This window comes from Lepidochelys kempii, chromosome 1 (genome assembly GCF_965140285.1).
Source record: "Lepidochelys kempii isolate rLepKem1 chromosome 1, rLepKem1.hap1, whole genome shotgun sequence".
Lineage (NCBI taxonomy): Eukaryota > Metazoa > Chordata > Testudines > Cheloniidae > Lepidochelys > Lepidochelys kempii.
The window spans coordinates 309,821,467-309,835,887 of NC_136380.1; the positions used below are offsets into that span (position 1 = coordinate 309,821,467).

Here is a 14,421-nt window from a genome sequence, read left to right on the forward strand (position 1 = left end):
GTTGTTAATATTAAGTGTTTTATCTTTTATGACATCTCTTGCCCAAGGTTAATGAGATAGTAAAGTCATATACATTTACATTTGTTTAACTGGTCAATACACTCTCTTCTAACCATTAGAGCACAGTGTTAAGATCTTGCTAAAGTCACACAATAAATGGCATTAATGTAGTTCCCTGTAGGCATTGCTCTCCCTTTCTTTAAACAAAAAAAAGGGGGAGGGGGAAGCCCTATATAATATGTCCTACTGACAGACCATTTACTGAGTGACAGAGGTACTCAACACTTACTACACTTACCAGACAGATGTATTTAAGAAAAAGCACTGAGCACTGGGAAATACTATGGTAACCTAAATACAATTGTGTGGCTACTTTTGGTCAGTGGTGACTTTTTAATGGTGACTAACATATGTGGCATGCTGCTATAAGCCCTGTACCACACATTCAGTCTCTCACTGACAGCAGCCTGAAAAAATTCATCAAATTCAATAACAAATCTTTGGGGAAAAATGATGCTGCCAAGGATGGTTGGAAAGCAGCCAAGAAAAATGATAAATGACAGCCAGAAAATGCAATAATAGATAATGTAATGCATTTGCAGCTTCTTGGGCATAGCAGTGCGTATAACTCATTAACTGTATGTTTCCAGGCTTCTCCTGTATCCCACGTGTCAGCAAATAATTTTTAATGTAGAGCTGTAAAGTGTGAATGTCCACTTGCAATGAATACTTCTAAGCCTATACAAAACTTCAGCATGTCTGTACCTGGATGGGTGCACAGAAGAAAGCAGATAGGCAGGTTTTATTCCAGTCTGCTTTTGTGATGGAAGATCAGACAGTCAATGAAAAAAACATGCTGCTGAGGAGCACTTAAATGAGAGGGTAGAAATACAAGCCTTGTCTCTAGATCGTGGCCTGATCTTGCTGTCCTTGCAATCTATGAGAGCTTTGCATATCAGTTTCACTGGGAAGAGAACTGGGCTCTCTCTGGACTACTAATCAAAACACTGCTAGTTTGAACGCTTGTGTGTGTGTGTGTGTGTGTTTAAAAGTTATTTTAATTTTATAAAATGACCTTGGTGCAATCTCTCTAAATGTAAATGCAGATCAATATTAAAACCACACAAGGTAATCCCCATCTTCCAAATGATGACAAATACTCCAAAAGAGGACTCTGATATCTCCATAAAGTGCAAAAGACATTCAGACTCTTAAAACCACTCTTTCTGGCAAATGTCTAAAGGCCAGATTCTGCTCACTTAAACCCATGCAACCCTATTTACTTGAATATTGCATGGGTGTAAGTCAAACAGAATTTGCCACTGAGTGAATATGAACACCTTGCTAAGCAATTCGAAGGTCAATAAATTTGGACTCTGTCAGACAAATAGGGAAAACAAATGGTTTCAACTTCAGAGATGGTGCACAAGAACAGGAATTTTCTAACAGCTTGATTCTGCAACTCTTTACTACTACTAAGTAGCTTTTACTCCTGTGAGAGTTGTTTGGGGCTACTTATGATAGCGTCATAAGGCAGCTAGGACCAAAAGTAAATATGGCTTGGTAGATGTGTTATTAACAATAAGGTATAGTCTTACTAAGAACTAATTTTAAAGAAAACCTTTCCAAAGTCGAGTTAGAAGTGTCTGCTAATGCCTTAGTTGTAGTATTTACATGATGATGTATTTATAATGTTTATAGTACACGTGTTAATAAAATTGCAATGCTGAAATGCCTTGTTTGGGGGGATAGGGAAACCTAAAAGATTTCATGCTGGGAAAACGTTCAAACATAAAGATTAAAAAGCAATAAACTCATTTATGTTTTACTTGTATTTAATTTTCTAGACATACTCTTTCCTAATTACTGAATTGTAATGGATGCAGATGCTGTTCTCCGTTTTTCTATGGAACACTAGTGAAGTGAATGAGGATTGAGGAAATATAACTAAGGTCGAAATTTGGCCCATGGTTTTTAAATAAAATCCTTGTCTACCATAGTCCATCTCCTTCCTAAGTATGAAATCAGATGGATCTCTTTGAGTACACAAGCGTTGAACCTGGATTTATCAAAGGAATAATTAATTGGTATTTTTCAGGGGTTCCTTTAGATGCCTAACGGAACCTTGAAAATTCCCATAATTTTCCTTGCCTTACTCATCATAGGCTCTCTCCTGGTCCCATTAAACACAATGGTAGAACTCCCATTGACTTCAATGGGAGGAGCATCAGTCTCCATACCTCCATCAAAGATAGACCTGCCTTACTTTAGAGCCCATCTTTATGGCTTTTTTAAATTATATTTTGGGGTTAGAGGAAAATACTGGGAGACATGAGATTTTTCAGGCCCAAAACACATTTACAGTTTGAATGAATAATGCATAATTAACTTCTGTTCTATATGTATGGAACATCAGCCCTACAGTCCTTTATTTTCAGAACACCCCATAAATGCAGAAATGAGATGTTCTCTAAATATGCCCAGATTCTATAAATAAGCTATTTGATGACAGATTCATATCTAAGATGAGATTCTATGCTAGGCCTGTTAAAGACACAGCCAAAGAAGCTGCAGCCCATGGGAAAAGGGAGCTAAACTGGCTTTAATTTACCTTTTGTGCCCTGCTGATTCTGGTGGCTGGAGTGATTCGCAGTATAACTAAGCCCTAAGGGCCTGAATAAGATACAGCAGCCTCATCACAGTGCCCTCTGGGCAGCAGTCCTGCTCAGAATCTCTGCAGCACTATGTGCTCTGGCCCTATCCCAACATGCCCCTTCTGCCATGAGCAGTGTCTCCTGTGTTGGGGCTTGTGAGGAGGGTTCCTGGCTGGATCTGAGGTTTTTAAAGTCCCTTTATGCCCTCTGGCCCCTTTACCCAATGTCAGTAATATAAAGGAGCCAGAACAAATGTGAGGGTCACATGCATAGAAGTGTTTTTGTTTTTATTGACAGAACTATTTGTTGTTTACTTTTGCATTTTAATTGAGTCAGCCCAGAATTTTTATTAATCTTACTTACCCAGAGGTAAATTAGGAGTAACTTCACTAAGGTAAATGGAGCTAACCTTGTGGTTTAACTGGTGAGGTAAATCTGATGTAAGTGAGAGGAGACTCTGGCTATTTATATTTATGAAAGATAACTACTAGATCTTGTCATTCTCAGTCATAGAATACCAGGGTTGGAAGGGACCTCAGGAGGTCATCTAGTCCAACCCCCTGCTCAAAGCAGGGCCAATCCCCAATTTTTGCCCCAGATCCCGAATGGTCCCCTCAAGGATTGAGCTCACAACCCTGGGTTTAGCAGGCCACTACTCAAACCACTGAGCTATCCCTCAGTTCTGCAATTTTAACCAGAAAAATAATCTCCCTCCATTTTCTTCTCCTGGCTAAGGACTGGAACATGCAACAAGGTCAACAACAAATGAGTCAACCTGGTAGTAACCTCCTTTTGATCAGTGTAGCCTCTTGCCAGAAATGTCCCTTAAGTGCCAATGGAAATGCGATGTGCACTACTGAAATCCATTTTTGCAGAAATAAAAGAAAATTAGTTTCACAGCCTCACAAGTAAATTTTTGGCCCAGTTGAAATGTGGGAATAGGGAAAGGAAAAGCATTTTGATTATTTTTCATTCCTATCTGACTTTCATAGAAAAGTAGTCATGCAACTGGCTAAACCATGACCCTATGACTCCGCCAACTTGCTGTACGAATAAATCAACAAGCTGTGGAAACCTGTTCTGTAGCTTCATGCAAGCCTATGTGCACATGGAAACATGAAGTATTTTTGCTTTATAAAATAAATCCTCCAGTAATAGATTTAAAACTATTTTTAGGTGTTGGATGAAATACTGTGGGTCAATTTTACAAAAGCCATGCTGCCATCAATTTTTAAAATCAAGCGTTCGGTCCAGAAATTAGTTACTAATAATGTAGATTTTGACTTCATATTTTCCCCCTCTTTTTAAATTATTTTCTTCTTCCATTCAGCTAAAATAAATTTTTAATTTAAGCACAATAAAACATTGCATTTACATGGGTGCCTACTCCCAGGTAACCAGGAATAAAGTGGTTGTAGATTTGCTAATTATAACACACAATAAATTATACAAAGATATCCCGCCCCTATTTTGTCCATACATTGTCAGCTGGTCAACATCAAGTGTTTACACAAAGCATTATTGTATTTTCCCATAGTAGTATTACACCCGTACCACAGAGGAAAAACTGTTACATTTATGTTCTCTCTTTCTCTCACTCACACACACTCCCTCTTTTCTCTAACTCTCCCCTCCTCCACTGTGTATTACTTCCACCATCACCTTCCTCAAAAGCAGTTTGTTCTCTCTCTCTCTGTGTAATATCTATCTATATCAATTTTTTAAAAAGGAAGGAAAGCAATAGGAAAAAAGTTAACAACTGCAGATGTTGGAAAGCATAGTATTTGTAAATCAGTTTTCTGTGAGCATTTTGAAAAGAGTACAATAGGTGAATAGCAGAGTAAAGAAGAAAAGGAGGACTTGTGGCACATTAGAGACTAACAAATTTATTTGAGCATAAGCTTTTGTGAGCTACAGCTCACTTCATCGGATGCATTCAGATTTTGTTAGTTTCTAAGGTGCCACAAGTACTCCTTTTCTTTTTGCGAATACAGACTATCACGGCTGCTACTCTGAAACCAGAGTAAAGAAGGTGTATGAACTTAGAAAATCCGCTGGCATTTATACAGGCTTCCCACAGGATTTACTGGGTATAAAAGTGTATAATGCACAAAAAAAAGTGAATCCTTCTCCTTTTTTCTTGTTCATTGAAGCTATCACTCCTTGTCCATCAGACCTCTGTATGGAATTTAAAAGTGGTGGTACTCTCTCACGCCCAAACTCTGCTTCTTTAGCATATGAATGCCCCACAGATTGTTTGAAGTAACAATTAGGAGAACAATAGATAAAGGAGGAAATTGGAGACCACAACTAACACCTGGGAATCAGGGCTTAAACAGCTTTCTTTTACATATTGATTAAAAGAAAACACTAGCAAATGCGTATTGTCTGAAAATGTGGTACAGAAAAAGTGCTAATATACATAACGCATGGCTTGGCCGTCGCTTTCAGTTACTCTGAAATCTATTTGTAGAGTGTATCAGCCCTGTTAGTTTGTATCCGCAAAAAGAACAGGAGCACTTGTATCACCAGTACTTGTGTTAGAGACTAACAAATTTATTTGAGCATAAGCTTTCGTGAGCTACAGCTCACTTCATCGGATGCATAGTGCAAGATGCCAGAAGTACTCTACAAATAGCTCATTTACCACTTTGCCTCGTAAGGGCCTGATCCTGCTGTCTTTGTGCACACCAAATTCCTGTTGACTTCAGTGGGTGTACAAGATTTCAGGAGAAATATCTTAAAGGAGTTCGAGTCACGTGCATGATACAGGTGTCCTGTCAGACTTCGCAACATGAATCTTCCAGGGAAACAAGTGGAAAATATTATGATATATATGAAAATATTCTTGCCCAGAAGGAACTATAATTGTAATATCCTATAATCCACCGTATATGATGGCTTTCTCCCAGAGATCCTGGTGAAAATAATACATGGACCTTGCTGAGCTAACTTGTTTGTTTTGTAAAATTTTATCAATGGCACAATATGAGCAGAGTTATACAGCATTTTCCCCCCAAAAAGACAATCAGTACATGCACTTGGTATGCCTGCTAAGTTAATTGTTTCTTCAGTAGGTTACAGTGTGCTTCTTTTGAACAATGTTTAAAGAAGCTACACTAGGATTATGACCCTAAAATATGACCGGGATTCTCAAAACTCCTGCAACCTCTGTCTAAATGTGAGGGCCCAGATTCTGCTTTTATCACCTGTGCACACTAATAAAGTCACAGGAGCTGTATGGGCATAAGTGAGAGCAGAGTTTGGTCCGAGGTTATTTAATGGTGGATTTTCATCTACAAATAAAACTACACAAATCAAGGTATAATATGCACTTTTAGTAGTATTTTTTTATTCAGTGCTGAAATTCCATTGCAGAAAGCTTTGTTCTCCCTATCATCAAATGAAGTCACTAGTCACATGCTGGACAAAGAAAGACTTAGGGTGAAATCCTGGCCCCTTGAAGTCAATGACAAAATTCCCACTGCCTTCAGTGGAGCCAGAATTGACCATTTCTGAAGGGCCAATACAGAATATGTTTTCTGGAAGTGAGAGTTTCTGGTGCCAGTTGCTGTACTTTTAAAAGTGAAAATATAGATGTGATGGAAAGAAGGGAATGGGGATGGAATGAAGACTGGAAAGAAGAAAGATTCATTTCACTAGTCTTGCTACCTACAAGTATATCAAATGTGGATAAGCTAAAGCTTTAAAACTGATCAATAATCTACATTCAAATAAAACTACCAAATACATTTCTATTTTTTTGCATATTTGCTTATAAGACCGATAGACTGCAATATTGATGGCACTAGTGTTCTATTTAGTCTATATTTACCATTCAAAATCTAAAACAGGTGAATTTAATAATGTCTAGGCATTAAACATGATAATTCACCTGTGTCATACTGTCTGGCGTTTCAGAGTAGCAGCCATGTTAGTCTGTATCCGCAAAAAGAAAAGGCATACTTGTGACACCTTAGAGACTAACAAATTTATTTGAGCATAAGCTTTCGTGAGCTACAGCTCACGACTGAGTGCCTACCTCAGGGCAGAGTGTCAGAAAACAGGGCAGATACCCCAAACAGGTGGGGTGTTCTATAATTAGAGTTCACCAAGCCACTGAACTCGTGGATCACTATACTGGTCTAACTGTGGAGTCACAGACAGTCCCCTTAGCCTCTCCAGTCTATCTTTCCACCAAGACAAACCAGACTTTGGTATGTGACCTTTTATCACAAAAATTACATCATATTTAATTTAGGTTGCTTCCAGTCCCAAGAGACCAGTCACTTACCCCAGATCAATTGGTACTCTAGATCTTACACCAAAGACAACACTGGCAGCCAATTCTATAGTAAACTAACTAAACATTTATTAGCTAAGGAAAGGACATGAGTTATTGAGAGGTTAAATATAGGCACAGGTGAGTCACAGTTTGTAACTCCAAATGTTGGCAGTAATGTAATAATGTCTTTCCCAAATAATTCCCAAAAGTCTTTTCCAGGATACCCAAAAGGTGTCTGAGGAGCTCTGTTTTGCATCTGGTACACTTCCTTGTAAGAGTCCAAACAGTCCAGAGATGCAGGACTTTTCCTTGAGTCCATGCTCATAGCTTCTTCTCACAGAAAACAAGCTGACAATGTCATTACCCACATGGGCTTTTCCTTTGATAATGGAGAGTGAAGAATGTATTTTGAGTCTTTGACCTCTGATCATCACACACAATGGCCACTTGCTTTGAAGTTAGCACTTTTCTGTTAAAGTTCTTCATTTTCATTCCACAAGGCTTCTTTCTCGTTAGATGGGTTATTTAGTCACAGGGGTATACACAATGTAAATGTTTGTTACAACGTTATAACGGGATACAGATAAGTAAAAACAATGCAAATAACATCCCACTAGTATTCAAGACATTTAAACACCAAATATACTCATACCTTTAACAATCACTTTGATCTATACTAACATACAAGTCAATTGGGGTGGAGCTCTGGCATGAGCTGGTACCTGGTCTACCAGCATCACAACTTGTTTGTGGATTCATCTTTTTTTGTTTTGTTGTTACTGATACTTTTCTGTTCTTACTGTGTTTTTTTATAGATTTGGTTTATGGATACTATAGACAGCAGAGAAAAATGATTGAAGAGATCGACTGGTCCTATACAGGTAAATGCATTTTGTGACTGAAGGTAATATTTTGATTTGATATTTCACATTCACTATTATAACTCCTGGATTCTGCAATATAGCTGTAGCTAAAATTGTACTGGGGACTGAATTATATATACAGAGTTTGAAATTAAGTCTGGAAAGCTTCAGGAACAAGTACTGATTCAGTTGCATAGAACAAGCTAGATTTGTTTTAATTGAATGTGTTACGCTCAAAAAGGCATGGCCCTGATTAAGCAAAGTCGTTTAACATTCAACTGTCTTTAAGACTTGAGTACTCACCCTCTATTGTTAGGCGTTCTCTCTCATCACCTGTATGTCACAATTTGGGGATTATGTAAAGCAGACAGATGGGCCATGACTGGCTAAGTCCTGGTTGAGGGGTAGCGAAATTACCTGTACCTGCTCTATGTCCACTCTGGGACTCTGTGGGATTCATCTTTGGAGCAGCTGAGTGTCTTGTCCACACCAGGTACCATACTGACTTAACCATCCTCAGGATCAGTCAGTCTGGTACAGAGCTCCCATCTGTAGGAGGAAAGGGATTTAGTGCTTCTTGGGATTTACCCACTTGTCTTCAGTATGGACTGAATAACAGGTGAATAAGATTTATACAGATGGGCTGTATAAGAACTTCAGGATTTGGCTCCCAGCTTTTGCTATAAAGGACTGTCATCTTTCAGACATATTGAAATGTTAATTTTGTTCGAAAATGTTACTTACATCTTACCCAGAACCAATTTAAAAAAAATGTAAAGTAACTTATAGTAGCTGTACATAGCCACATCCTTTTTGTATAGCTTTAATTTGTTTAGTCACTTTCAAAAGGCACCAGTTATGCTTTTAATATATTTTTAGTTCAAAAAGTTTCTGAAGCCAAGGCTAACTTTTCAAATCTTTCTGTATCTAAAAAAATAGATCTAAAGTGATTTTAGTCTCCGTCTCTCAGTTTGTAAGGCAAAATCTTTTCTTCCAGGGTAGAACATGTCTAACAAATATGAGCCCAGAGAGAATTGAAGCAAGCAAGTCATAAACCTCTTAACAATGAGTTTATAATGGAAACACCTACTCGGATACTTTGCGCTACGGTATCCAGGGGTGAGATCAATCAGCACAACATTTCTTATTCAAAATCCTTCTCTGTCTTTTGTAAACATTACTCTGTATAAAAGAAGTAGAGTTGAACACAAAGAATGCATATGCTCAGAGGCCAAATCCTGATCCCTGTGCAAAGAACTAGTAAAGGACCTTTGCACAGGGGATTGGTATGGGGTTCAGGGAAGGACAGAACCTCCCCTTAGGCCACAAAACACCATCTGAGCTTTTTTGCAGCTGCTACTAGACACTCAGGACTGCAGTAACACCTCTAATCCATGGGCGTCCTCTCTGCCGGATTTTTTAAAAACTGGATCTATACCATTCAGATGGATAGACTTAACCTAATAGATGATTTAACTGGGAATTGGTCCTGCTTCGAGCAGGGGGTTGGACTAGATGACCTTCTGGGGTCCCTTCCAACCCTGATATTCTATGATTCTATGAACCTCTGAGCCGTTTGTATGTGGCTGGGACAACACTGCACAGCTGAACAACACAGCTCTGTTGCTATGAGACCTCCTAAGACTCTTTTGCAAAGTCTTTCCTAGTCTTACATTTTCTAAGTATCTCCTTTTGGGTGCATTTGTTGTCACCAAAACTTGAATTTGCCTATGTACTCAATTTTGCCAGCTCTCATGATTTTATCACAACTCTCGTGATATTTCGTGAGTTTCTTAAAGCTCCAGCTCCTGAAGTCAAGAGTTTACATGAAAACTGCAGCTTTCATTTTTAAAAATTAAGTTTCTAGTTCTCATGGTTGCAGACAACAGCTTAAAAATGTAACAACCTGAGTGCATTCTAAAGGCTCAAAAGCCAGAAGGCAAATAAAAAGAACCCAACCTTTATTTATTTATTAAATCTCAACATTTTTAAGCCAGTCACATGAATTGTTAGGCCTGACTCATGATTTCTGAAAACTCAATATTGACAATACTAGGTACTTATGTATGCACATGCCTGTTTGTATATGGAAACTAGGGTTTTGGTGCATAAACTTGCATGTGCAAGTTTGAATGTACAGCCCAAACTGAGAAAGTGTACTCATTCTTTGCTCAGACTCAAATTATGCTTGGATTTGATAGCCTTGAATCCTGAGCACTAAGGAGCCTGAGAAATTAGCCTCTGTGGCTGTTGCTTTGTGGGAGCCTTATGGGCCTTTGGGGCTTTCCAAACATTGAGTTTCATCAGCATGAGGTAGAAGAATTCCCTGTCCTGCAGTTGTATAATTCACTTTAGGCAGCCTATTTAAAAACAGGGGCCTGTAAGTCTGTTCTGTTAGTAAACTGTAATATAGCCAGGTTTGGACAAACTTCACCCTGCCCACAAATGTTAGTCTAGGGTTACTATGTTTCAGGTTATCAAAAAGAGGACACCATGTGGGAGGAGGGGAGGGAGCTAAATGGGAAGAGGGGAAGACAGAGGGGGTACAGATGAGGGTGTTGAAGGGGATACCTGTGGTAGGGGTACTTACTGGAGGTGGGGGGCAGTGGCAGGACAGCAGGCACAAGCCCAGGACGCAGCAACAGTTGTCAATCAGCACCTCCCTGTGGGACACCCTCCCCAAGGCTGGGAGCCGGGGCCTGGGTAGGTGGGATCCGGCAGCTGTGGCTTGCAGGGGAATGGACCGATCAGCTGCGAATGCAGGAGAGGGACCAATCAGAAAGTGGACCAGTTGGGGCTCTTTCTGAGCTACAGCTTGTCTGCTCTGCAAACCCCCCCGCACATTTCCTGTTGTTTGAAAAAATCTGCCCGGACAAAGAAAGGAACCTCAAAAAAGAGGCTGTGTCAGGGGAAACCCAGACATCTGGTAACCCTATATTTAGTCACCTTCCTTAATGCACTTCTGGAAGGTGCCCATCTGCTACAGTGGGATGATAGTGGCATATGAACTGATCTAGAATAGGACAAATGAAAGAATAATTTGAATCTCCCTTCCAGAATTCCTGAAAATGTAATTTAATAATAAACCACCTTCATATACCATGGTATTGTTCACATATCTTTTAAATTAGGCTCTTAATAAAATGTTATAAATAAAATTGTACTCTGAAGGCATACATGTTTGTTGAATACACGTCATAATTCTTATTAGGCCCCAATTTTCAGCTGTGCACAAAACTATGCATTTGCATGCATAGATCTATAAATCTGCATGTGAAGTAAGCTGGTTTGAATGCACAAGTGTTGAATTTTGGAGGTGCAAGAAATGTAAGAGCATTTGTAGGTGTATCTGTAATACATGAAGCAGAAAAATGTACCTAACAGTTATTTTACTAAGTAAATATCTTTATTTCAATAAGATTATAATTGAGCATTAAATTATCAGATGAAATGACTTTGTCCAGTGTAGAGCATTTTGTAAAGTAGTGACATATATATGTCAATATATTAAGAAATAATGAGACTGATAATCTTACAGAGAAAAAATTAAGTATACTGAGTAACTACATTTGGTGAAATTGGTTATTTGGTGGACAATGAACATTTATATATACTTTGTGTACAGCAATATTACTAAGACTGGGCAATCCTATGTTAATTCAATCTGTGAAACAAGCAACATGAGTTTCAATTATTTTTGTGACATCTACATGAAAGTTTTTTTTATAGATGCCATGTTTAAATACATAATTTTAGCTGGAAGAAGTGGCCTGCTGCAGCTTTTCTGATATATCTGGATGAATGTGGTCTAAGAAGTTTCAAGTCTGTGTATACACCTCATAAACATGGACTCCTACTACAAAGAATCCCTTTTTCTCTTGGTGAAATTCTACTCTCAGTCAGGGATTTATTGTTTATATTCATGTTCCCATGTGCCTCAAGCAGGATCTAAATTCTCTGATGAGGTCCCTAGCTTTTGTAGGACTCCAGTGCAGTATTATGCTAAAATTGGAAATTCTGCCCAATTTTCCAGTAAATAAAAAAGGGAGGCATTTTGTTGAATTTAATATGTAAATGAATAATACAACCAGTTCAGTAGTCTTTGTATTATTGTTTGATATTCAGTTTATGCTGCCTCCCAGTGTGCAGCAGGACAATGCATAACTGCCTTGCGGAAGTTGTCAAAAGCTCCAACTTTCACCCTGGCTACTGGGTAAGAGGTCATTCGAGACTGGAGTGTCCAGGAAGGGGTGGGAGTTGTTGAGTAGTTTGGAATTCAGAGGGCTGCTGAGGCTTTTGGCGCTGCAAAGGATGCATCTCTTTTCCTCCCTCCTTTTGAGCTGGGTTGAAGATAATTTTGAACCTTTTCTGGTGGGTCTTGAACAACTAGTTCACCAGATCTGCAACTCTTGACTCCTGATGTCCCTCTCCACACCCACGCCAATAGCCTCTGACAATTATGGGTAAGCACTTTACTGTGAAAACAATCAGCGGTAAAACGACTAGCAACGTTAACATTAACATTGCCATAATTCAACATATCAGCTGGAGCTACTGTTTCAGGTGGTCAGTTTCAGTCTACAGTAAACATCACTGGTCCAGCTCACATTCAGTTCATGTTAAGAAGCTTATCTTTGAAACTGTGAGTGCTGGAAATATAGGTCAAAATTTCCAAACCTGAGTGCCTAAAGTTAGGTAACTAAATCCATAGTTAGGCTCCTAACTAAAAGTGACCTGATTTTCTTAGGTGTTCTATTAGATCGAGGTTGGCAACTTTTCAGAAGTGGTGTGCCAAGTCTTCATTTATTCACTCTAATTTAAGCTTTTGCGTGCCAGTAATACATTTTAACATTTTTAGAAGGTCTCTTTCTAGAATTCTTTAATATATAACTAAACTATTGTTGTATGTAAAGTAAATAAGGTTTTTAAAATGTTTAAGAAGCTTCATTTAAAATTAAATTAAAATGCAGAGCCCCCCAGACCGGCGGCCAGAACCCGGGCAGTGTGAGTGCCACTGAAAATCAGCTTGCGTGCCGCCCTTGGCACACATGCCACAGGTTGCCTACCCCTGTATTAGATTTCCAGTTCTGTTTGTTGCGTATGTATGGACTTAGGTGCCCAACTTTAGGTTTTTTGACCTTCGATCCTGTTGCATAATTCCTCAGGACTGGGTAAATTCTGTGGCATACTCAGTGTCCTAGAATTGCGAGAAAAAGAAGTCTTTGTTGCTGGAGAGGGTTCAGAGAAGAGCCATGAGAATGATAAAGGGCTTACAACACACATGCCTTACAGAGATTGACTCAAGGAGATCAATCTATTTAGCTTAACCAAGAAAAATTTAAGGGGTTATTTGATTACAGTCTATAAATACCTACATGGGAAGCAAATATTTGACAATGGTCTTTTCAGTCGAACAGAGAAACGTATGACACAATCCAATAGCTACAAGTTGAAGCCAGGCAAATTCAAACTGGAAATAATGCATACAATTTTAACAATGAAGGTAGTTAACCACTGGAACAATTTACCAAGGGCCTTGGTAGATTCTCCATCGCTGGCAATTTTAAAATCAAAGTTGAACGCTTTCCTAAAAGATTTACTCTAGGAATTATTTTGGGGATGTTTTAGGGTGGTCCCTTCTGGCCTTGACTCTATGAATATTTTAGGAATCCGTGTGCTTCTATTTCTCACTCTTCTAGGGGGCAGCAGATAGCTGTGCCACCTCCGCTGGAACTCAGGGAAGGAATTGTGACGCACAGAGAGCTGACCTAACTTTTTCCCTTGGGAATAAGGGGGAAGTAATCAACTACCACTCCCCACCAGTAGCAGATTACAACCCCATCCGCCCCTGACCCATGTGCCAGCTAAACTGGGTTTGCCTACGGATTAGGAGTGCAGAACTGAGGCTCCACCCACTCGTCACCCCACTCTGCCCACTTCGCACCCACCTGTTTGGGAGTGGAGCCCTGGGGTCATAGCCCCAGCTTCTCCTCCCTATGCCTGATATGGGAAAGCTGCATTGGTAGGTTGGGGGGAGGGACTTTGCTCCTATTTATACCCCTACAAGGTGAAGATCTGTCTCTTGTAATTAAGTCCTATTAAATTGTGGTTAGATTGCAATTTTTAAATACCATTTTTAATAGGATGGTTTCCCCAGTGAAAGAAAACTAATGAATTCCTTCCTTCTTCCCAGGACTAAGTGAGAGATGGCAGGGTGCTGACACATGGGAAACTTAGGTTCAAGAGAAGCCAAGGGCTGACGAAACTAGGAAGCATGGATTCATCTGGGCTCCAATGAGAGGGTGCATGTCACATCGTTTTTGTATTTATTTCTGCTGGCTAGCTACCATAGCAGTACTGGCATAATGTTGTGATCAGACCTGATATTTCTATCATCCCGCAGGAAATACATCACTGTGATAGTATCCATATATTATAATAATAAATGATAGATCAGTGCTGTAAGTAACAAAGAAAAACCTATACTACTGTGCTTTGGAGGGTCCCACCCTAATGAAAGTTGTAGCATAAGAGATAAAAATAGTGTGGATTTTTGGATTATCTGATTTTAAAAATGGCTCAGCAAAGGCTAGCTTCATTTTTCTAGTAGGTTGTTTGC

The 14,421-nt window shown here is 39.2% G+C and overlaps 1 protein-coding gene across 5 annotated transcripts in view; it reads left to right on the forward strand.

Moving 5' to 3' along the window:
* PTPRZ1 (protein tyrosine phosphatase receptor type Z1) overlaps positions 1 to 14,421 on the forward strand; it is a 194,664-nt gene that overhangs the window by 38,677 nt on the left and 141,566 nt on the right. For all 5 annotated transcript variants that reach the window (XR_012156806.1, XM_073328200.1, XM_073328201.1 and 2 more), the window contains exon 2: positions 7,755 to 7,820. Coding sequence is in view for 4 of the 5 variants with exons in the window: in XM_073328200.1 (XP_073184301.1) it covers positions 7,755 to 7,820 (66 nt within the window). In the remaining variant the exon portion in view is untranslated. The remainder of the gene's footprint in view (positions 1 to 7,754; positions 7,821 to 14,421) is intronic.